Source organism: Mya arenaria, chromosome 3 (genome assembly GCF_026914265.1).
Source record: "Mya arenaria isolate MELC-2E11 chromosome 3, ASM2691426v1".
NCBI lineage: Eukaryota > Metazoa > Mollusca > Bivalvia > Myida > Myidae > Mya > Mya arenaria.
The window spans coordinates 7,197,483-7,223,943 of record NC_069124.1 but is presented as its reverse complement, the minus strand read 5'-3'; the positions used below and the strand labels follow the sequence as shown (position 1 = coordinate 7,223,943).

The 26,461-nt window shown below is 34.1% G+C and overlaps 2 protein-coding genes across 8 annotated transcripts in view; one reads left to right on the top strand and one right to left on the bottom strand.

Annotated features, from left to right (window-relative positions):
- Positions 1–1,150: 1,150 nt before the first annotated feature.
- On the bottom strand, positions 1,151–26,401 carry LOC128226813 (uncharacterized). Of its 2 annotated transcripts, none has more exons than XM_052936880.1 (4): positions 26,266–26,401; positions 11,628–12,209; positions 4,161–4,387; positions 1,151–3,836 (listed from the first exon to the last, which is right to left on the bottom strand). In XM_052936880.1, the coding sequence occupies exons 2-4, from the start codon at positions 11,833–11,835 to the stop codon at positions 3,315–3,317; spliced, it is 957 nt and encodes a 318-aa protein (XP_052792840.1). In that variant the 5' UTR covers positions 11,836–12,209; positions 26,266–26,401; the 3' UTR covers positions 1,151–3,314. The 2 variants fall into 2 exon arrangements, with proteins under 2 accessions (XP_052792840.1, XP_052792839.1); XM_052936879.1 differs by lacking the exon at positions 26,266–26,401 and adding an exon at positions 13,195–13,451.
- Positions 13,584–26,461, top strand: part of LOC128226810 (calcium uptake protein 3, mitochondrial-like) — an 84,087-nt gene continuing 71,209 nt past the window's right edge. For 5 of the 6 annotated variants that reach the window (XM_052936877.1, XM_052936875.1, XM_052936876.1 and 2 more), the window contains exons 1-3: positions 13,584–13,809; positions 17,433–17,562; positions 25,091–25,111. In XM_052936877.1, coding sequence (XP_052792837.1) covers positions 13,594–13,809; positions 17,433–17,562; positions 25,091–25,111 — 367 coding nt within the window. In that variant the 5' untranslated portion in view covers positions 13,584–13,593. The remainder of the gene's footprint in view (positions 13,810–17,432; positions 17,563–25,090; positions 25,112–26,461) is intronic. The other variant, XM_052936873.1, reaches the window with a different exon arrangement.

Below are 26,461 nucleotides of genomic sequence, written 5' to 3'. Positions count from 1 at the left end.
ACAATAGAAGACGTACATTTAGAATTGTCACTTTATCAATTAAACTTGATAAATGGACTTTTAAAGGCTCATCGCTGTTCACTGGGCATTACAGGCCAAAAGAAGGCCAAGCAGGGTGCCCTTTTTTCTATTCTACTAGCTTCTTAACGCCGAATTAGTCTCAAACACTGCTCTAAGTGTCGAAGATCGCGATCACAAATATAAATGGCTTCACAATATATCCGCCTTATTCATGTAGGTAAGGAATAGCAATGAGTTAACAATGGGATCTTAGTTTCAAAAGTCTTTGATTTTTCCAATCCTGAAATTATTAGATTACTTAGATAAGCGCATTAAAAAGTCGTTTGATGTTAATTGAATGTTAAAAGTCATTAGGCGCCCGTTTGTATTACCGATTGTTATTTAAAGACGGCTCGGGTGTTTTTTTTATATCTGGGCTTCAAGCTAGCAAGGTCAGACTGCCCAGGTTCGCCTACGCACTAGAGGTCGCTAATAACGCTTAAATGTGTATTTAATAATAATCATCATCATCATCATCATCGTCGTCGTCGTCGTCATCTTCGTCATCATCATTATCATGCATCATCATGATCGTGATCATCATCATCATCATTATCATCATCATCATCATCATTATCATCATCATCATCATCATCATCATCATCATCATAATCATAATCATAATCATAATCATCATCATCATCATCATCATCATCATCATCATCATCGTCGTCGTCGTCATCTTCGTCATCATCATTATCATGCATCATCATGATCGTGATCATCATCATCATCATAATCATCATCATCATCATCATCATTATCATCATCATCATCATCATCATCATCATCATCATCATCGTCATCGTCATCGTCATCATCATCATCATCATCATCATCATCATCATCATCATCATCATCATTATCATCATTATCATCATTATCATCATCATCATCATCATCATCATCATCATCATCATCATCGTTGTCGTCATCATTATCATCATCATCATCATCATCGTCGTCGTCGTCATCATCGTCGTCATCGCCATCATCATCATCATCATCATCATCATCATCACCACATTATCAGCAGCAGCAATATACATTCTACGTATCTTAAATAATAGTAAAAATAAACCAGTTTTCAGTATTTTCAGCTTTAATTTTGTTATAAAGTCTGTTTCCAGTCTTTAACAAATAAAAATATCTACCACGATGGAACAGAATGTACAAAAATAATTTACAACAGAATTGAGAACATTGCAGTCAGTAGGTTATCAAATAATAAACAAACAGTTTTTGCAGTTGCATGCATGAGTTATTATTGTACAGGTATTTTGTTATTTATATATAACAGTTTAGCTAATCACATTTCGCATCCTTAAATGCATGTTCTGTGTTTAAGACAATGTCAAAATTTAACAACTACAATGTACTTTGGAATTCGCTTGTATTAAAGTTGATCATTGTCCGAATTATGCATATCAAGGCTAATTATTGAAATGGCACTTAACAAATTTATACAAGGTATGATTTTTTGAAATATCATCATAAAGAGATAATCCGATGAAAATTCCTATGATATAGATGTAAATAAAACTGGAAGAACACATTTTTATTTAAAAATGATGTACTGCTTGCCATGTAGAGGCCTTCTAGAAACAGAACACGAAAGCGAAAACTAGAAGACCTATGGGCAAACAGCAGTAAATTTGTTCTTAAAATTGTTTCCTACATCTGATAGTTTGCATGTTCCCTCTTCTAGTGTTGAAATAGCACAATACTGTTATATACAATGATAAATAAATGTTAAAGAAAACACGGAACGTTGGAAGAGGGACTATGCAAAGTACCAGAGTACTTTTATAAATAATGGCGAAATGCAATTGGTCAATATTCAACACTAACATATTTAACATGTCACACTAGTAGAACATAACTTTAAGTATACATAATACAATAAGTAATGAATTTCAAATCTACGACAGTTATATTGCACATCAAGTGAAAGATCCAGCTTGTATACTGTACAAAAATGCTTGAAGCAATGTAAAAAGGTCATTAGAAATGTCATAAAAAATTGTTAGTATTTTTACTTAAGCTTATAACATTTTTGTACACCACGAGTGAAATCTTTGTATTGTACATCAAGTATACTGAACATAATGGCTGTGATGGGTCACTTGACGTCTCGAAAACGTAGGAATGACGTTTCCCGTAACGTCTAGTGACGCGATGACAAAATGTTTCACGTCATTGTGTTTATGACCTCACGAAAATATCAAATGGTATGTATATGAACAATGATTTAATTTATAATGCTGATAAATGACTTTATATTAAATGTACACAGACGTGTGAAAATAAATGTATTTGATTTTGTCATGATTCTACAGAATGAGGTAAAGGTCAAGGTTTGAAATATACTAAACTTACGTGTACTTTTAAACAGTTCAACTCAAAGACCTATGTCAATAACAAAGTAGGTCAACAGCTATAGCAAGAAATGCCACTTTACAATAAATTATATCTACAATCTTTGGCATCTTTCCGAACATCACAGTTCACTTTACCCTTAAAACTGGCCAATTTCAAAAGAGTATTTTCTGAAGTACACTTGAATTTTCATTTGAATTTAAGTATCCCGTAGGTACTGCATGGTGTAAAATCAAAACAGCAGCAAAAATACATCTAAGTTTAGTACTAGAAGGATAATATACGGTATGCTGATGCTTTAGGGAAGGAAATGCTTCAATTAAATGCATGTAAAGCATTTACGTTAAATGAAATCATTTGAAATTCATAAATATTCAGAATTATGTAGATCTAAGAAAACAAATGCAAACAAATGTACATGTGTTAGGAATGCGTGTTTAGTCACCAAACTTATTTCACTTTCAGCGAAAAAGCTGGCAACCCCTCAATTTAAATTAATTGTCTTTGGATAACACTTTCACATGTGTTCTGTAGCTGAAAGCACCACTGATAAGATTCTAAATCATGTCACTCTGTCCAGTCAGTCATTAGAGACATTCATTACAACAATAAATATATCTAAATCAACAACGTTTTAACACATCACATGTACTACTATAAACAGTTATGGATTTACCGTCCCCATAGTTTATAACCGTAAACCATAGATGGGTACAGTCATTCTGTCGATAGTGGTGTGTATTTTCATGGCTAGACTGGAAACTGGTCTCCATATTTCTCTCCTCCTCCTTTCTTGGAAGCCTTCAATGAAAGCACTAATCTCTTTCGAAAAATATTTCACAAAATTTAATATCCTAAATATTAAAACGGAACTATCATCTTGCTTTTGCCTTTCTTTGTAACTGTTTTCTATTTCTGCGTTTAGATCCAGATCCAGATTTTGACTTAAGCTTTTTGCGTTTACAGTTTTTCATAAAGTAACTGTCTGGATCAATACACTTGTTATAATATTTCTTTAATTTCTTTAAGTCTAACGAGAACACTTTTCTCCTGTCTCTCTTGCACCTTTCTTTAAGTCTTACACATTTTTGATCATCACCCTTTTTGTTTAGTTTGTTATTTTTACACCTCCTTCGTTTACAACAAGTTCTTCTTCTTTGGTCTGGCCCGAAAGGCGGCGACGCCCCTATTCTGGTGTTCATACTTGTCACATCTAGTCTGTTAAATCTAGCCCCTTCTTGTTTCCTACGAGTCACATTTCCACAGCGCACTGATCCGTCCTTATTTATTCCAAGAAACCATTTTTCCGATGTTGCATTCAGTTGTCTAAAGTATTGGTCTCTAAAATCCCCATCCTGCTCGTGGAAGAACGCGCACTGGTTCGGTGAATAATTCGCCTAAAAATAAAATAAATGAAATACATCAAAATTCAAGTATATCGCATAATGAAAGACAATTCAACTTTTGTCAGAAAACACTCAGGCTTATCTTTTGTAGAGTGTGTAAATATGGGAAAATACATTATAATATATTTTGCTAGATTACTAGAAACTATATCAAATTAAATGTTTATGCTATCAATAAAGTAACCATATTATTATATTTCGGGCATTTTAATGAACGTGGAAGGAAAGAGTATATATCTAATGCTGCGGACGAAAAGCAGCAGCTTTAATAAACCACAATTAACGTCGAGTGAGTACTAACGTCGATTTACGTACCGATTGATAAACAACGCTTCGATCGTCCATGCACAGGTATTTTTTGCTGACGTTAGAGAAAATGACGTGTCTCGGTGATAGGTGGCTGCCGCCGGATGTTCGCTGGCCCCTTCCGGCTGCCGATCCGGGCTCCGGGCTCTTATTCGGCTGCCAGAGGTCTGGCCGCATTGGCTGTGGCGTCTGGCTCAGGGAGGCGCTCAGATTGATGATCATGATCCACAGGACGCCTGAAAACATAAAGATAGTAATAATTATTGTATATTGCCCGAAAAACATTTGAATGATGATGATGGTAAAGTTAAAAAATATTCAATAAATTACGTCATAAAAGGCTTAGGGTTATACATGTGCCTTGGAACAGCCGGAAATTCTGCATTTCGTTTAATTGTCGCCATACAGATTTGGTTCCTGAACTCGTTTATCATCAATCAATAATGAATTCCAAGATGTCGAAATATGACATTTATTTGCTGTTATTTATTTAAAAAAACTAATTCCTAGTTTATTTTCGGTGCATATTCTTTTTAATATAGAATGCCACGAAGCTTTCGTAAACGAGGCAGCCATTTAACATTTTAGACCGATTTTATCTACTATTAGAATATAAAAATTCTGAAGCAGAAGAGATAAGAAGATCTAACTTAAGCGCTGATGGGACTGCAGATATGGAGCAGGAAAATACTTGAATCGTCCTGCTATGAGGAAAAAACATGAAGCAAATGTCTTGCCTGTACAGGTGGTTTTAAAACATTGTTTCAGAGCGCTACTCAGTTGCTAACTTGTGATATATAAGCTGTATAACGGATACAGAAGTAGGCTCACAATTAAATAATTTCGTTGCAGACGACAATAAATCAGAAGCCCGAGCGCGTGACTTTAAACTTAAACCTTCACCTAACAATCATATCAAGTAATACTCATTACAACACGTTCAAAACCGCTGCATTCCGTTGAAGAAAATGTTACAGCCACCCCTTAAGATGCAGTTTCAAGTTATAAAGGTCGAACCATAAGATGGCATCCAATTTCGCCATCCATACCTAATACAGTACGCCTTAGATTATACCAGATATCAGAGAACCAGTTAAATGACGGCCTTGCCCTCCCGTCTGATATGCAAATAACCCTAATAATGACGTTCTTCATTGTGTTGAATGACGGAAGATACAAGATCATTCTCTAGTTGAAACATAAATCGTTCCACTCGGTAGGTGGATTAAGAATCTACAAGTGTTACAGTCTTGTTCTAGCTGATAAACCATTAACTCAGTAGATCAAAGCAATCATTAAAATACACCAAGTCCAAATGTATATTCTTTCACTTAGATCGCATCGATGATAGGCAGCAAACAGGCGAAACCCCTAAGTTTACAATAAGTCGTTGTTTCTCCGGCGACGGGGTAGCTCGGGAATTAATAACAGGTTTTGTTTGCATTTTGTACCCAGCAAAGGCAAATAAGAGCGTTGAACAGTTATAAGACGGGTAAAAGAATAGAGCCCTCGGTTGGGTACAACCACAGTCCCTGGGAACAGCCCTTGAAAGCCCAAACTTGACAATCACAGCTTTTATTTAGCAATTTTTCTTGCCCACTCTAGCGATTAATTTGATTTTACATTTTACATTCGTAACAGTAGCATGTTTATTCTCATATTTGACGTGCATAATTGAAGGTATTGTTAAAATGTAACAAAATATGGCAGATCAGTTGAACTTTTGCTTTCAACGGTCTGGGTGTTTTGGTCCACACTCAAGATTATAAAATGTTCTACTTCCACTCCCCACCCACCAAATCAGAGCGGCTAATACCCGTTATCAGATCAGCCACTGTTGGGGATAAAAGAACCCCACCGCACTGGTTAGAACACGCGCTTTTTGAAAATTGATTGATTTCATATAATGATTTAAAATAATGCAAATTCATCATTACGACTTTGTAAAAGGGGGTTGTATTTCAGGGTTTTGTTAAGGTAGATGTTTTGTACAAAACCATAAACTGCGCTTTCATTCTTTGCCTATATTCTACGCTATCAATGTCTGTCCTGAAAGAGTACTAGTGTTTTTTTGTCAACGATCTGATCGTTTGGCGTTAATTATTCGTTTTAAAAAATATATTCTCATTAACAGGCTTCGAAATGAATCTTTATTCAGCATAATATGTATATATTTCAGAACTTGTCTCATAATGGTTCAGTATAATGTTACAATTTGAAGAATTTTATTCTTGTCAAAAATTCTTTCAGGTGATCGCTTTTAGTGCATCTCGAATTACGTCCACTAAATCATCGAAGAATCGAGCGTACAGAAGAATACTTCGTCGGCGCTGGTCGAATTTCACCCATCTTCATAAACATCACTAGACTAATGCTTCCCGACAGCGATCATAGCTGTGCCATAAAGGACAATAACAAATTCTGTGAGGTACAAAATGCCGACATAAAGTTTGGTTACCCAATTAAAGGTTGAAAGAGATAGATATTGTAGCGTACAAAAACACAATCTGTGTTTGAACGCCCAAGTACAAAGACCGGTTTTGCCGTATCGTAAATATTTAGACCAAACAATATTTTGGCAGTAAATATGAAAGGTGCGCGGTGCGAGGAAATGAAAGACGTTGTAAATTGAACAAACCATCACTCACTTATACCCAGAAGGAACTTACAAATGGTTTACAATGCAGCTAGGTGCTAGCAATTTGCCTCCACTCGGCAGAGAGTCAAAACGAACAAGGTAAAAAAATAATCTTTGTTACCTCATGATCGGTTCCGATGCCAATGAGAAATCAGAAAGTGTCAGAGACGTAATAATTTGTAAAGAGATGGTTGTAGACTTATTTGCAAATTAAACCACAGTAATGTTGCACGAAATTCCGATCGCAATATATATATTGCAACATAATAAAATGCCATTGATTGACACGTATAAGATCATTCAAGATATAATACAATATAAACAGAAGAGCAAGTTAGGACTGCAGACTGCAATATCCCTGCATTATTACCCTATCAAAGACCCCGAGTGCGCTCGATGTTTCAGCATGCAGTATAACCGACAAGGAAATGTTTAATTAAGGATTATTACCAAGGTATACATTTCTGTAAGAAAACACACCAATATTAAGACCACATGGCGTTCATGTAACTACAAGACGTGGCTTGCTGGAGCGGCTGGCCCGGTGTTGGACACGGGTACAACTACTACATACAGATCGCCTATTACTTAATGGGTCTGATAATTCCTCGTTAATCTGCAAATGCATGCTTTAAATAGATGTAATACACTATATCGATCTTTCCTCAGGGGGGACAGTGCTGCAACAATTCTAAAGCAATGAATTATGCATCAGTTTCAGATGCTCGGATGATCGTAGCTACCATTATTGCACTTAGAGCTCTGCAGAAAGCTGTGCACAAGCTAAAATACATACACTTAATTCTTGTTTGTTTTAGCACGTTGTACAACTATTTCCTTAACCTCTACATGACTCATGTAATTAATTACTTGTTCCAATTTCCAGAAGCCTTAGATCTTCTAAGTATTATGTCTCTCCAAGTGAGCGATAGTTTACGAGGAAAAAATAAGAAGAAACACTAGGTATACGAGTCTACGAGATGTCTGCATCGTGCTAGTCTGACTCCTAGCTCGACCAGTTGGCATTCGGACAAAAAGATGAAAACTCTCCTACAGGTCGCTTACAAATTAAGACCTTTCATTGCTTCGTAGGGAAAAGAACCAGCATTAAATATCACCAGATTGCTACAGACTTGTGTTTTCGACTTTTTTTATAATAAAAATATTCCGGAATCACGGAAAGACGTTAAAGTCATTAAAGTCATCCATAAATCTGCAGTCCTAATTATGTAGGTTCTGTTAATTGAATTCTTAATAATAATGCTAACAAACTCATTGAACGGTGTTGAATGATTAATGAGGAAGTTGTTCGTAAAATCGTATTGATGTTTACTCACCAATAACCAGATTCTAGACCTAATATCGCGATTTGGATTGTTTTCATATTGATAGTACAAATAAACAAGTTTTAAACATAAATCATGGGAATGATATAGGAATTGGACAATAAAAATGCATGTTATCGGCGCAAGATGTATATCTCGTCTCTTTGTATTGTGGCGTTGACAATCGTGGTACCGGACAATGCCGCTAACGGAACCGGACCCGTCATCATTATTCTTCGGCTCCTTAAACCTAAAACCCGGTACTCAAAATCAGGGTCAGATCCGGTATCCGATATATCTTATTCTTTGTGCGGGCGGCTTGTTAACAGTTTACGAAATCTTGATCAAATCGGGACAGATCGAATAAACGTTCTTGTTTACTTTTGAACAAACAATGAATGCTCTCCGTATTTCCGTAGACAAAATGAAATTTAGTGTATTTAACTTCCAGTAACTACAATTTTGCTAAAATATTTCCAAACCCAAGTAACGGTCACAGGTGTCATGACAAACCGCCTGTTCAAATGCGTTCAAAAGTCATGAGTATCTTGTCAAAAAATGTCTCAGTTTCTATTCGCAATTTGTCGCCAACAAAATGGTTCATTCATAAGGAACTCTTTTGTTTCAAACCCTGAGTAATCCTAGATGTAGACCTTGGATAAAACTATAACGGGTTGTTTGGGACCGTTCGTTAAAATGGAAGTCTGGTCCCTTCAGTTCTTGGGTAATTTTGTGTAAAACCATAATGAAAATAATGGCCATTTAAAAAGAATGTCCTATGCGTTAAAATTCTTTGAAACTTGAACCGGGTGAAGAATGATCATTATCACTCATTAGGCAAATGTTTTGTTGATGATCACGATGGGTATTCGATTTTAATTGTGGGAAACTTTAAAATTATCAAAAAACTATGAAACAATGAGTGTTTAACAAACAAGCACTAGCGAAAAGGATATCCTTGAGCTGCCCCTAGCCAATACGAGCTGCGCAGACATTAAGTCATTCATAGAGGAATTAGCAGGCTTGACATTGTTAAGTCCGATCTATCCTTGAACATTATTCTATGAGATAATGATTACCGAGAAAACAACGAACGTGGAGAAGAACTGACGAAAATAAGCAAAGATTTTTACATACGTATTCGTATGTAATGAAACTTGTTATACTTCCTCATTCCAGAAAGTTTTTAGCGTCTATGTATCTTGTAACTGGAATATCGAATCACTTGAGTAGGGTTGTTATCGTGAACGATATGTATAGGTGCATTTAGATTGTCATAGACTGACATGACGAGCAGGAATTAATGACTACTGTGTTTTTTGATATCTTGTCTGCAAGATGCATCTCACCTTCGTTCATATCTTGGCTAAAAACAGTGTATTGTCTTAACTCGTTCTAAGATCTATTTCAAGGAAATGTGTTTTTTCAATCAATCTATCGATATGTTTTTACGCGCGTTTTTTTTTTGTTCTGCACTGTCTTATTCTCAATTTGTTAACTTTCTTCCACAATCCAGAAACTTCAGTTTGATTTCGACAAAGGTTTTTTCGAAGAGTGGTTGCGCTTTGCACCATCTGCGGGAAGGTTTATTGTAAATATACTTACTTAATCAATCTCAGCTAATTTTCATATCCTATTAATAAGAAAGTTACACAAATCGAAACTTTAAAGACCTTGAAACGACGTGGTATATTTACAATGATGAATCGACTTAACAACGACAAAATTGTGATAGACGGCATTACATTTAAGTATTTCAACAAGTATTTGCTATATATTATGTAATGAAATCGAATACATGATTTACAGATTTCAAATAAAATTGAGTGGGTTCAGCTTTTTTAAAGACATGCATTCCTGTAATTTCTTATCTTGACAGGTATATATCTATGTAAACTGGGTATTTAAATCAGTTTTACATTAATTTCACAAAAGTTGAAAGAAGCGAGATTGGATGTGCATTTCAACAGGGTTATAAAAGTCGCGGTATCTAAAATTGGTGATTAATGCTTGTAAAAATGTGTTAACATTTACAAATTATAAAGAAACGTGGAAAGTATTTCTTTTAGCAGTTACACAGTTTCGTATCGGGTGAAAATTTACGAGAAAAGACGAATTGAAAAGAGATATGATTGTAAGATTGGTGACGCCTGGTGTAGTCGAAACTGTGAAAATTCGAAATATTTTCACACGAACAGCGAGATAGTTTAGTGCCTTTAGTGTTTCAAATATGTTTGACAATATTTTCTGGTAAATTACAAAAACAATATGAAGGACCACTTAAAGACAAATTTTATCAAACCTTTCTTAGCAAAGATTGAAGTGGCTGTAATCTTTCTTTGTTTTAGATTATTTTTCTACTTTTATACACGAAGTACTGATACGAAACATGAACGTATCAATACATCAAAGGCTCACATACACTGAGCTTACATGTTTGACATCACAATTGAGAAATTATAAAACATCAATCAAGCGGACCAATGCTTGATATTTAAAAAAAAAAATCTATTTGCCTTTGTACGAGTGACAAATAAAAATAGAATCCTGAACTAGTTTATTTACAGTGTAATTAAAAACAGTGATTTCTATTTCTCGTTTTCTTTTAAATGAGTAAATGTATATGGCCAAAACAATGAGTACAAGTACGTTGATGGGTTTCTTTTTAACTTGAGGTTTTACGAGACATTCATGTGATTGATTCTTATGTGAATTTCTTTCTTGATTTCGTTGCAATGCCCCATGGCTTAGTAATAGTAACTGCTCATAATGCTCGTATTTTATTGGTTGAACAAGTATTTTTGATGTAGTCAAAGATTGATACAAACGTACGCAATTGTCCTAAAATCGAGAAAAACAATCAGTTTACTTGAATGAACATTGTAAATATATGAAAACAAAGTGAATTTATTGACCCCTGTGTTAGTAGAGCCCATTTGAGTTGAAGTGTCACCATATTTCAAATCAAAATCAGAATGCAAGTTAAACTGAATAAAAAATGTCAAATTTTGATGAGGCATGAAAAATTAAACTGACTTCCCCTGATAGGTAGTATTCAACTTGTCGAAAAGTGATCGTTTTGAATGGTTTATATAAATATATATACTTTATCTTGGTATTGAAATGCATTTTGAAAGAACGTTGCAACAAAATCATGGATCTCGCTATGTACGTATTTAAATAAGACTACAAATGATACAATAGACATTGAGAATGCACGACCTTAAGTGAAAAGAAATGAGGATTAAATCATTGTTTTCAAAAAGAATGTAGTTCTGTAGCAGGGTTATGCGTAAGTTGCACATATGTATACAACTGTCCAAGCAAAGGAATGTGTACATACAAAAAATTACGAAGCTACGCGGCCCATAATGTAAAAAAAACCGCTTTTGATTTACCGTTCACGAGTTGCATATGCATTTGTTAATTGGATGACAAGGAACAAAGTTTAATGGGCTTGCTAAAGTCCATGTCCAATATAAGTGCCAAAGTGACACCATAAGAGGTACTTACAGTATGGGGTTGTAGAGTTCACTCCGCGAACACCGTTCGGGTGCATTTCCAGGAACTTGTGATGTTTCGCTTGCAGGAAGTGTGTTCTGTTGTCTAGAAGACTAAAACTCTGAGGAAGTGGGCTATGGTAGGCGTCGATCAGCGGGAACGCTTGACTTGTCTGCGGGCCAGGAACGTTGGAAACACCGCTACTAAACGCTGCGCTCATCTCTCAACGTGCTGCATGGGGATGCGACGCAGCGCCGCGAATTGTCGCTGCTGCACCAATGTCACAAAATGTTCTCATAAATCCAATGTTGTGCACTTTATGTATATAGAACTATATAATTATGTATATATGTGCATATATTTTGTAAACACGTGTACGTAAGTCTATAAAATCCTTCGTTAAAACGCTAGATATTTAGCGTAAACCGTCACATAGTTTTCACTAAACTTTTTGTCGTTTCGACATTTCCATAGAACATGAAGATAGCACAAGTGTTCGGCAAATATCTCTTATGAAAATCCACACCGAGATATGAAGGTTCCAGCGATATTCGCTCTATGGCTCAGATCTCTTACAGAAAGATGTTCGTGTGCCTGAAACAAGAGGACAAACGGTTTTTGTGAGAGTATGAAAAACTAACAGGATTAAGTCCTATATATGTTTATTTTGTCTTTTAACACCTTGGAGCAAACACGAGCGAACTTTCTCTTGCTCATACAAGGACCCAGACACCATGTCTGCCATATGTTCGTACAAACTGTCATTCGGTAATTAAGGTTCGGAATGCGGGCAATCGAAGGTATTTAATTGATAAACAAAACACCACTTAAAGCGTAACAACTGTCGTTAAAGATGCTTCTGTTGTCCAGTTGTAAAATGATGACAGTATTTTGAGAAAATAATTAATGAAACGAGCGTTATCCTCTAGCTCATCGTCGTATTGGCAATTATAAACTAGAACTATCGCTTCCAGCACGAACTGTTTCATTACAAGTATACATAAAATAGGAGGCAGACATTATATTATTTTATACATATATGAAAGAAAAATACAAAAAGAATACTTGAAATAAAATCGCGACTCCCAATCATCATGCTATTCCATACCCTTAAACATCACTTCATGTACATTATTCACAAGGTAAATTGTCGACAAGTTAATAATATATTATATATGTTATCACAAGAATGAAGATATTAGACTGATAACAGTCCGAAGTTGTTGTTTAAACAACTTATATCTAGATAAAAGTCAAGAGTTCTTTTAAATTCAACTGTTGCTAAACTAGCAATATAAATTCAAAGATTCAATTTAACCGTGCATCACGTTCTAACTAAACGCAATATTTGTCTTAAGTGATATATGTATTATGTTCTTTCACTCTTAATGTATTTCATTTTATAAGTTTTATATTTTTTTATATTTAATAATTATTATTAATTACAATAATTTTATCATAGCACAGACAGTGGCTTATTGCGGTCCGTAATCATATGCATACTGAATTGTTATACAATAAAACAATACTTTCTTAAGGAAAATGAACATATATTAGAAATAATTATGTTTAAACGCACCTTTATGCTAAGTATATAATCCACCAAATTCAAACAAATAATTATCCATCACGTATAAAATATATTTTTTTCTATTTTATAATAATTTTCTTAAGTGTGCACAAGTTTGTGTTACAATAGATTTGCAATAAAATTAAATGAAATTCCAATATAAGTTGTTTTTATTCCGATGGCTTGATGTTTGAATGAATCTCCCAACATTGCATTTATACTATTTAAACACTTAATCCAATTCATTTCATTTTCACATGCGTCCCTGGTTGGATTTCAACTTATTCTGAAATCTCTTTTATTATTCGTCGGCTAGCTTAGACATGACCTTTAGCGCATGCGTGATGAGAAATACTTATGGTTCCCAAGTTTAAACATCCGATCAAGCAAAGCCGGGTTTAAATAAAGATGGCAGCCTCTCTGACAAGAAAAACACTGACTTGCTCTAGAAATTTTAGACTAAATTGCAGGCAATTGCATACTTTTAGAGCATCAAAAGCCCAGATAGGTAAAACTTTAGCAATTAGTGTTCCATGTACCGGGTTTATAGCATGGCAGACCTGGCGACTTTACCGACAAAGCGGGGATTTGGTACCCACAGTTCACGCAGCTCAGGAATCCGAGGTTAGAACGATAAAAGAAATGAGATTGTGTCTTCTTATTAAATTCGTAATGTTAATATAAAGTTCTCTCAATGATTGGAAATGTTTTCTAATAGCACTTAATTAATAGAAATTGGCTAAATATTACGCATTGAAAACAAACATTTCATTTTTGTCTTTATCAAAATTGCTGTCAAAACATGTTTTTGGTAAAACAAAGATGAAATATGACTCTGTTGTTCATGTTTTGTAAAAGTCCAATCTTGATATATTCGACACCAAGTCAAGGCCTGGCCGTTTCACTTTTGGAAATTGTATGCTTAAATGCTAAGTTTAAGCTCCTGTTTATGAATAGCTCATTTTTTTTTAAATATATGAAAGATTGCAATAATACTTAGAAACAAATGCAAATATTATATCAGTGCAAACTATGATGAACATTAGCATAAAAGCACAAACAAATACAACAGTGATTCCATGATTATTATTTTCTCTTTTTTATGAAAAGTAAGTTTAAAATATACTGAATTTCACTATTGAAGAAGGTGAAAAGGTGCTGGCACAGCAAATGTTCTTTTACACTTAATTATGAGCATTCAGGTCCATTTCAATGTGGCATATACATAATTAATGTTATGCTATGATCAAAGAAATAATTACAGTACAAACATGACACCATATGTGCAGGGTAGTACATTTTGTGATGAAAAACTTATGATATGATTGGACTGTTTTATGAACAATTATTGCAGCTTATCTGTCCATGATTATCATAGAATGGACAGGTGTTAAGAAAATTGATTGTATTGTCACTTCATTATTATTGTATTAACATATGCCATTAAACCATCTTGGGAGATGATAATGTTAACAACATTTCTGATGCATTAACAAATAAAATTTACTTGTGCTGAATTGATATATAAATGGTAATATTTTAACACATTTACAGATGGTGATGAACAGAATTTGCAGCTGCAGCATGATTATCATACAATCAAATTTTACTTAATTGTACTAAGTCACTTTCTTTAATTCTTACAAAATAGGAAATATACCAAAAATATTCCTATGTATTGAAATTCAGAGACAAAGTGGAAAGAACCAACCATGGTACTGAATAAATGTTTGTTTATGACTTAACTGAAGCAGCTGTATTTAATATTTGACAAAGTTCCAAGTTTAAAAATGTGCTACATACATGTTATTAAGATCTATTAACCCTTCCTGGGTAAAAACCTGTAATGATCATCGCCAATTATCCGTGTGTGGAACAAACTGTGGACCCTCTGATCGAGTATCTGATATTCTGACCACTGGGCCATTAGTTGAGATGCAGGTCCTTTCATCAACAAAGCCCAGAACAAACTCTTGACCTCATAATCCAGAGTCCAATATGCTGACATTCTGCCATTCTTTATGAATCAGTACTCATCATCAACAAAGGCAAGAGTCTGGTTTGAACCTGGGACCCTCTGATCCAGAGTCTGATATGCTGACCTCCCGACAATTAGTTGAGATGCAATAATATATATATAAATATATATATATATATATATATATATATATATATATATATATATATATATATATATAGTTATTCCATTTTCTCAATTAGTCTGAAATCACTCCTGATAGTAAGCCGACTTTTTAGTTGACTGCTAGATGGTTAGCCAATTAAATTGTGATCTGTGCATCCTAGTTGCATATGATATAAATAAATGCATGACAGTGTCTCACCAAAATATAAGTGATTTATATAGCAGTATTAATAAAATATATCTGAATGGAGTAAATGCATATATAATGCTCGGAAACGATAATTGTTGATCGATTAAAATCCACTTGTCTCATGTCAATTCTGGAATTCTTAACAAAATCTGGAATTGGTCTCTCTAAATATGGTTTATCATTAAACCAAGTCAATAAAGTATTTTAGTAAAATCTTGACAAAATATTTATTACAAATAATATTTGTATACACCACCAAAGATATTGAAGGAGTTTGGCGCAGAAGTACATTATAATTATGATCAGAATAGTTTATCATTTTATCCATATAAGCAAAAAGGATGTTGGAATAGCGAAGTACCTCCTGCTTGGAGCTTTTCGTCAACAATTTATCTAAAGTTCATCGAAATTCTATACTCCATTATACATAAAGCTTGAAACATGCATCAAAAGCAGCACTTACATTGTATATGTTGTATTCAATAAGAAAGTTTGCCTTTGCTGAATGTCCGAGTAAGACATTTAACATAGTTTTCTTTATCTTCATGTAAAGGAAAACATATGTTTTAAGGTTGTAACTGAAATTTAAAGAAATGATATTAGTATTTTACTAAACTTTCAATACATGAAAGAAGACTTGAAAAGAATGTATCATTTTTCGGACAGTCATAACATTCTTCATGTGAATAATTCTGTCTTATAATGTTTTTTATGAATGATTGAATGTACACTGTATGAAGTTAGTGATCTCACATTGAATGACAAATGAGTTATAATCAGATGATAATTACAGGGGGAAAAAATATTTGCTTCAACGTGGGACAAGTTTCGTTTTCATTATTTGTGCAAAATATTTGGCAAATATTATTCTTAGCTGATGTCTTTTAATTTGAATTTTGGAATCAAGAAAACTTGAAGTCCCCCCTAATGTGGCATACTTGTCAAGTGGTCTTATACAGACAGATTTCTGCTACCATGCTGTTCAATGATCAATTATGAACATAAATATGCAAGCTAGTCTATATTCAATCATTAAACATGGAATGTTTGTATTGTGACTGATAATATTGACAATTAGACCACTTTTGTTTAAGAACTGATTCACTTTAGGACTGCGGTTCCAGCATAGAAGAGGTTTGCTTCAATTCAAAGTGTAAATCCTACGCCATTTTTAAAGGGTAGTTATTTTTAGGGATATTTGCTATTGTTAATATACACACATGCACACAGGGCATGGTTGTATAAAACAGCAAGTGCCAGCACAATTACGTTCCGTGAGTTAAAAGACTTAAAACCTGCATGCATTATATTCATATATAATTGAATTATACTTATAACTGAAATGGCATGGACGGTGCTTGCAATGACCTTTCGGGAGGCGTGATTCAAGCACGGGTCTCTGGATAGGAATGAAATACTTGATATTCAAACTTCAATTTCAGGCTTGTACAGGACCAGCATTGACATTTCGGGAGAGGCGTGATTCCAGCACAGGTCTCATTAATGAAATCTTTGTAATTCTAACATGAATTTCAGGCTTGTCAAGGCCAGCATTGACATTTCGGGAGAGGCGTGATTCCAGCACAGGTCTCATTAATGAAATTTTTGTAATTCTAACATCAATTGCAGACTCGCACAGGACCAGCATTGACATTTCGGGAGAGGCGTGATTCCAGCACAGGTCTTATTAATGAAATATTTGTAATTCTAACATCAATTTCAGACTCGCACAGGACCAGCATTGACATTTCGGGAGAGGCGTGATTTCAGCAAAGGTCTTATTAATGAAATATTTGTAATTCTAACATCAACTTCAGACTTGCACAGGACCAGCATTGACATTTTTGGAGGGGGGATGCAAGCTCAGGTCTCTAGATATGAAATAAATACTTGCAATTCAAACTTGAATTTCAGACTCGCACAGGGCCAGCATTAACATTTCGGGAGGTGCGATTCCAACAGTTTGCGTCAGTGCAGTATGAGGGAGTGATCTACATGACCCCACAAGACTTCCTGGAATCAGTGACAGAGGACGTACCGAGGCGTAAGTATTATTTCAATTGGTATAGACGGAGTGTAGGTTGGGAGAGAAATCATACACATACAAATGTGAACAAGAACAAGACTGACGATAGTACACAATGCAGTGAATTTATTAAAAGGGGACTTGCTGCGAAAATAGGAAAAAAAATGTTACAAAGTTCTAAAAAACAAACAAGGTGTTTCAATTTCTACTTGTTACCTAAATTTACTTCTCAATTCAGTTTTTCACATAAATTTGCAGCATCATTTTAGGCAAAGGTTCTATCACCATGTTTCATCTTTCCAGGCAGTGATGCGGTAGTTTTGAAATATGGAGTGAAGGGTTAAATATGAGGTAATCACCGGATTGCCTTAAGACAAAAAGGTTGTGGAAAGTGAATGTGAAATTCACTAACAAACATATATGTGTACTTGTTTCGGTTCACAAAGTAAAGAAAATGTTTTTCGTAAACAAGATGGCAAGGTGTGTGTTTGTAGGCAGGGTACATTACGCATTTCTAATGTGAACTCTGATTTACTTCAAAAATTAGTTAATGCTAATTTACAGTAATAAACAATCTCATAATGACAGTTTTTGCTATAGTATAATCTCAGAATTGTCACCTGATTATAAATTGTATGAATCTAAGAAGACAATGTCTTAAAGTCAAGCATTTTAAAAGACAGTTTTAGTTGCTTTTGAAAAATGAATGGATAAAAGTTTAATACTCATAAAACAGTATTCATGAAATACATCTTCCAACATCAGCAAAACAAAATGTCATGAAATGTTGGGGCAGTACAGTGCTTGATCTTAACGTTTTTGCTTTATAATCCGTGTAACAAGATTTTTGTCAGCCTTTCCTAAATAGTTGATAGGTTTGTTTAATTTTCGTTTTCAAAGATAATTTTGTGTTGAACTTAAGATTATTAGGCTGTGGTATTTAAACATTTTGTCTGTCAAAAAATACATTTTCAAAGTGATACATAATTCCAGTGTGTGTATATCAAGCCTATGTTTGAAATGCATTTTTCCAATGTTTGCTTTACATCATATCTATCCTCTCATAAATTTTATGGGCATGTTTTTCTAATCCTTATCACTTTGTTTGAAAATTAATTTATTTCTTTTACAGACTGACTGTCACTTGTTCTTTGTAAAAAATCAGATTTTTAGGCTTGAAGTACAAAGTCGTATGGATTTTCAGGTCATCGTTAGCACAAAAAAATGATTGATAAACTTCGCTCCAGATTTGGCAAAACCTTAAGGCGAGATTCATCAACATTCCATCTTGAAATTAGGATTACCCTTCATTATAATAGTATGTATGCATTTCAAGCATGGAATAATTTTGATCTATTAAAAACAGGCGCTCTTTGAAATCAGAAACATTTGAATATATCTAATAACACAGGAGCGAATGACAATATAAGTCTACGCTGTAGAAAAAGGTCGGAAGATGATTGGTATATTAAATGCTTTTTTACGTCAATGGTCATTTAAAATTCTTTAAAAATAAGTGCCAATAATTTCTTAATGCCTTCTCAGTTTTAGTAATAGATGTGTTATTGCGAAAGTGTTGAAATTTAGACCATCGTCTTTAAGGTTCCATATTTTGACATGAATGAAAATTATTTTGATAAAAATTAATTTGATTAAAATTGTTGTACTGATTTTTGGATGAAAGCATAGTTAGTGTACATGGTATTTTTCATGGGCGACAGGAAGCTAAAAATGAAAGATATCTTATGATAGCTTAATAATGTCCTCTCCTGTTTAAGTTTAAAATGAAGGTGACAAATTATGCACTGATTTTGGCTGCAATCCAGTCAAGCTTATTCACAGACAGATTGATGAAAGTTATCCGACTTTTGCCGTGCTTATCATTCAACAGTTTAGTCATTGTTTGATCGCAAAATCGTTGGAATAGCAGAATTGACTTGGAATGCAGTATACCGTCTCATTAAGTCTTAAGTATATAAGAAGTTGACAAATATTTATTATTGCATATCTAATCATTTCTGACCTAACCTTGTATTATAGGTAAAATATGACTCATCTATTCATTCATATTTGCGACAACATTTATCTTCACATTGGATGAATTCTAGCCAGTTTTAATGCTGACAAAGACACTTTTAAAAGAGTTACTCCTTTGAAAAATCTTCTTATTTTATTGATCAAGTGCAAACTGGGAATCATATTAACATAAGCGTAGGCTGCATACCATGATTCATGAAGTTATTATCTTTACAAGAAAGTTCTGTCTCAGCCTAGAAGCAACACGCTTTAGGTTGGGCCCAATCCTTAAAAGATTGATGTTGTCTTTTCTTTTATTTTCTCCAACAAAAGTGCTTATAGATTGTTAGCAATTGTGTAGCTGTCCCTTGTGAGTGTTTTGGAGGGACAACATGTTAGAGAAAACCTGTTATCATGACAAAATCTTGAAAATCATGACAAGACACAGTCCGTAAATGGTTCCTTGTTGCCAATCCCTTGTCACCTGATTAGACAGAATTCAGACTGCCAACGCATTTTATTCAATTATTGTTATGCACGACTGTCAAGATTTCTTTTAAATTTTAAAAATATATTGATTGTCTGCTTGATTAAAAGAAAAACTTATTTTTGCTAATAACTACAATAGATGAATTTAGCTTTGCTATGCATATTCATAAATATTAAGCCGGCATTAGTCATTACCCTGCTTTGTCAAATGATCGAATATATACACAGTAGGTTCTAATCATTTAAATGTCAGAATATCAATTAGAAATTTGGTGATAAAACCCTACCCACTGAGCTATAAATAATCTCCTTTTGCCCGCTTTGTTTGTCTATATAGGTCATCATTTCTGTGCTTTGAGATCGGTTCGAAAATTTTATAGACATTTGTGCGATAAGTTAGATTTTAAATCAAATTAAATTCCTTTTTTGAAGATAACAAGTTTGATTTGACAAAATGAATGAATTATATAATGAAAGACTTTAAGTATATACTTTCAAATTGTCACAATATCTGGGATGTTAGGCGCGAGATAAGTATTTGATTTACTGCATAATAACAGCCATTGTTCAGTGTAAGTACAAGTAGGTAGGAGGGGCCTTTATGGAACACTTGTACCCGATCAGGAACAACAATTCATAGAAAAACTGCTGATATCAAAAGAATAAAACAGGCTTTATAAATATCGCCCAGAGCTTGTCCTCTCCGGGTTCTCATACATGGTCATGTAGATCATATTATACGGCAAGTGAGTAAGAAAGACAGCTAGGGAACTTTGTCTTCGGCCTACCCTACCCCTGCCCGAGTATTGGCATTATTGCCTGCCAGAAGGACACTAGTTCGGCTATATTTGTTTTACAAGGTACATTACAATGACAGAAGATTTGAGGCGACTGTATGCTCTTGGTTTAAAGTCTATTTCATCGTTTGTTTAATTTTTATACATTTGAGAAGCCATCTATCAGACAATAGATACTGTCATCCAAAAAAACAACAAGGTCAATTGTGTAATCAAGTTGAAGAGTAGTTCTTTCTACAACAAAGCTTACAACATACACTGGTGTTATCACCTGTCATTTTCCTATCAATTTATTGGATTACACTTTCTATGCATCTACAATATTCAGTGACTAATATGTTATGTGTTTGTTATCAGAACGGTCAACTGCTCTCTTGTTTACAAACACAATGACCGATGGTTACTGTGCCCTGGTCAGTATTCACCTACTGGTCAGCTTAGACCATGGACACATGGACACTGGTCTTCATGCAACATGTTACAAAACCATCCTGATTGCCTATTAACAGTGTGGAGTCATTACATAGTTGCTTAATTTATCTCCAATATCATGCTTATGAAGTACTTTGGGTGACATTTTTGAGCCAAGTCCATGATTTATGTTTGTTAACTTGAGAAATTTAGTGTCCACTAAGAATAAGTACTGGTTGCGATAAGGTATGGACAAGTTATAATCAAGTACCCTTTTCGCCTACTTATAGACCACTTCTAAAATGCTTTGAAGTCAAAGATTTAATGTGATTTTGATTTATCTATTGTCCATTTCACACCAAAGTTCTACAGCCATATAATTACTTGTCTATAAATTTTCGTCACAAATATTTTAAAATTAAAGTTTATGCAAGTTTCCTCTTAAGAGACTTAAGAACAAGTTAAATATGTTTGTTGAAAGGTCTTTGTTATGATTTTAATTTATGTATAAAGCTCATATTCCAAATTTCAAACAGTTCTGTATTATTAAATTTGTTTGCTGATGAAAAATATCATAAGCTTTTGAAATTATGTCAACATTCCGGGTGTGTAAAATATATTGTTATTATAGATTCATAACATACGTAACATTCCATATGACGAATATCAACCCATAGAAAGTTTACAAGAACCTAATTACACTTCTAGTCTGCATTATCTCTAGTTTACATAAAAACGCATACAGCCTTTCCATATAGATCTCGCAAATAAATCGTAACGTTTGATGTGGCGGTCATCTGAAAATTTAGTGACTGTGTTGACGCATTGCCCGTCTAAATGATATACTTATATCAGCATTTGTGTTTGAGTAGCAGATTTTAATTATAGTGATCGAAGCTTGCCACAATTTTTATCAAGGGAAAACCTACTAATGTGGCTAATCAACTGAATCAAAAGCCCTTGAATATCATTTGCCGAATAATTGATTTACTTAGATTGATAAAAGTAAGGTTGGACTACAAAACGTTGAATGTGAAGTCTTTGTTTGGTGTTGACTTTATGGTCCTTAGATTCTTCACCATTTATTTAAAATATGCTCTTATATATGTTATGACTCAACAGATCAATGCCTTGCAAATATTATTTAACCTGGGAGCCTTTCCCATTTGACAAAATACATCATTTCGGGAAAGCGTTGTCGAACCTTGATGATGATCAAGATTCCAACCGACCGAAACCGATTATCTTTGGGGAAACATGTATTCACAAACCTTTTGATGAAGTTTTGCATTGCATACCAGGCAGCAAGATAATCGTTTTGTCAACAGATAACTGGTATTTACCCAACATATAGTTGCTTGTACAATTTAATTTACTTATATCCCAAATAAATTGTTCAGATAAGTTGTGCCGATTTTGCCAAAGCACAGGCTGAGATTCCTTATGACCAGAGCTGCAACTGGGCAGAGTGTTTTGTTTCTATGATATGTAAGTTGAGTAGGTTGGTTATGAGCCCCCAAATCATTTTGCATTAAACATCATTTTTGAACTTAAATATAAAATTCTGCGATCTAATTTTGTGTCAGCAGTCTTATTTAACTGGTTTCCATGGATTTTCGCAAAATTGGCTCGTTCCAAGACAAAAAATAAAAAAAGTTGTCAAAACGTTCAATCTGTCAGAGTGCAGCTTTAAGAAGCTTTAATATACAAATTTTCAGAATATATTGAAATTTCATGTTACCAGTTTATTGGTTCTCTATTTATATAAATAAGCACAAGTTGTGGGCAAGTGTGAGCACCGTGGAACACCACATTCTTAGCTGGTTGACAAAAAAACCCAACCCACATTCAAATGACTTAATTTTAGGACAAGTGTACTTTTTGCAATGTAGAGTAAAAATTGTCAAACCAAAACCAAATTCCAAGGGCATTTCTTATCTATTGTTTGCCTCAGCATGCATGAAATTATTTTCATAATATTTCCAACAGCTTTGGTTTAAAAAATTCTCATTTCTTAATATTGGTTAGATATTTTTCATAACTTCCAGAAGAGGGTCGTTAATTGAAAGAAGCTTCTGGTTGATTACGGTGAACATTTTTCACCAGTTGTCTGTCACCCTGGTGGTTCGGGCAATATTTTGATGCATTGATAGCTCTTCCATTCAGCGGAATGAAAGTATAAAAACATCAAACGTTCCGTTATCATAAAGTCTTAATGCTATATTTATGGACTTATGTGGTAATCTAGGCACAAACATAGCATTTGTGACAAAAAAGGTGAAAATGAACGATAGAGGTATATCATAGTTAGGTTATTAGTTTGTGGCGTGACATAAATTTCATTTCAAATTTATAAACAACAAAAGATCCCCTAATCATTATATAAATAGAGAAAAGTTATTGAGATTTCATTGGAATTCTTCAAAGATAACTTTTGACAAATAAGGATCAATTAAAAGAGGATTTGTGTGAAACTTTGAATGACCATAGCACTGAAAGTTTCCTCAGTTAATTTATAAACAGAATAGTTTAACCATCTTGAGTTTTAATAGAGTAGGAATGTTAAACAAAGAACTTATTCATAATCCAATAGATAAATATGACTTTTAAACTAAGTTGGTAAAGTTCAAGATTTAAATGACCTGATTAGAGTCTCAAGGTCAATGGCTGCGCATGGTAGTGTGGTACTGAACACTTTTAAACTTTGTGCACCATTTGCATGATTGTGATAACTATTGATCAGATTGATCTATATAAGATAAGCCATGAAAGTGGGCTGCACTTGATCAGTGTCGGCCTTAATACTCACCAGAACTGATCAGGGCTTCCGTTAAAGGAAGTTTGGAATTAAATTACTCCCTAGAAATGGGTTAAAACTTCCAAACTTTATTCCTTGGAAGTACAAAAAATTCATCATTGCCATAATGTAGTCACAATTAGTCATAATTGCCATAATTAAGTCTCAATCAGTCACCATTGCCATAATGAAGTATCAGTCGGTCACCATTGCCATATTGAAGTTTCAGTCAGTCGCCATTGCCATAATGTAGTCACAACCAGTCACCATTGCCATAATAAAGTCTCAATCAGTCACCATTTCCATAATGAAGTATCAGTCAGTCACCATTGCCATAATGAAGTATCAGTCAGTCACCATTGCCATAATGAAGTCTCAATCAGTCACCATTGCCATAATGAAGTATCAATCAGTCTCCATTGCCAAAATGAAGTATCAGTCAGTCACCATTGCCATAATGTAGTCACAATCAGTCACCATTGCCATAATGTAGCCGCAATCAGTCACCATTGCCATAATAAAGTCTCAATCAGTCACCATTGCCATAATGAAGTATCAGTCAGTCATCATTGCCATAATGTAGTCACAATCAGCCATCATTGCCATAATATAGTCACAATTAGCCATCATTACCATAATGTAGCCACAATCAGCCATCATTGCCATAATGTAGTCACAATCAGTCATCATTGCCATAATGTAGCCACAATCAGCCATCATTGCCATAATGTAGTCACAATCAGTCATCATTGCCATAATGAAGTCACAATCAATCATTATTGCCATAATGTAGTCACAATCATTGCCATAATGTAGTCACAATTATTGCCATAATGTAGTCACAATCAGTCATTATTGCCATAATGTAGTCACAATCATTGCCATAATGTGGTCTTGGCAGGGATTGAGTCTGGGAATACCACCTTACATTCGGTAGCATTTGGTTAGAAATGTTTGTTGTTAATAAATACATAATATTCCTGTCTTTTGTTCTTTGCCTTCTCAAAAGATTTATAAGAATTGTTTCTTTTCACAGACACGAACAATGGATCAAGTGGTATGATGGTTGTCTATGAGGACAAGTGCTGGAACCAGTGGTCAGACAAGTATTTGAGTGGGGTATAAGGGTACACTATGGGGGTTAAGCTTGGGGTGTGGATGGGCACGAAATTTACTGCCATGCTAATCACATTTTGGGTTAAATTCATCAAGTACATGTTTCCAATGCCAATGTTTCATCAGTCTTCAACTAAGAAGAATTACTTCCCTTTGCTATAGCACTGCGTTAAAATATTAAAATATTTTGTTTTATTTTAAATATACATGTATGGTTAGCCTTAAAGGGCCAAATTTTAGGATGTTTCTAAGTCTTGTCTGACCACTGGAACAGCCAGGTTCATATTATCAAAATATGTAATAGATTCCTTTAAATCTATGGTAGTTCACTAATGTTGTAATAATTGTCTTGGCCTTTGCAGACACTGGTGAATATGGCTTTACATGTTTCCTTGTTTTATACAATTAGTGTTATATTTTGTTTTGTTTAGTTGCATGATACATTTCTGCTAGTTTTATAAGCTTTGTATCAAATTATGTTTTAATTCTGTTAATCTTTCAGTTAATGCAAGAATTTATTATTAAATGCTGGATAAATCTCATGTTACTTTTCCTAATTTTCTATTATTTTTTCTTTAAGTTTTTGAGTACATTTTATAGCTATAATTGCATACACAGGATATTTTTGCTTTTTGCATGTCATTGGTAGTGTCAACTTTAAGAAATCTTTTTAACATCCTATTTACTTGGTAGATAGTTACTTTTATCATTTTAAAGCCCCTTCTGTGCTTTCATTGTTAGTAGAGTTATATTTCATACATCGGCCTTGTCCTTGGTACTAGGAAGTATTATCTTACTAATATGACTTTCAACTCATTAACCTTCATTTGTGATAGGTAATTTTGATAGATAAAAGTGACAGTTTTTGTTAGAGATATATTTAGTAAAAGATTTTAGATATGCATTATCAGGGCCAGTGATCAGCTGTTTGAATAGCCGACATATTTAAAAACCCATTCAGTGCCTGATACTATTTCGTAATACCTCAAAATATAATGGGAAAGTAAATTACATGCGAAATATTTCATTGACAAATACGGAATTTCAAACTATTGACAGAAATTATCCAATTAATGATTTTATATGACCACGTACCTCCTTTTATTGGTACTCCGATGTTAAGTGAATGTCATTATTCCACAGACGATTTCACCATACGAAGGAACGGTTTATCACAAGATGATGTTAACATTATATTTAGCTCAATGTCAGAATAAATTATGCTTATCAGTTGCATATCACTTTTATATAAACTTTGGGAATCTTTCGGTGTTCTTGAAAAATGATGTCC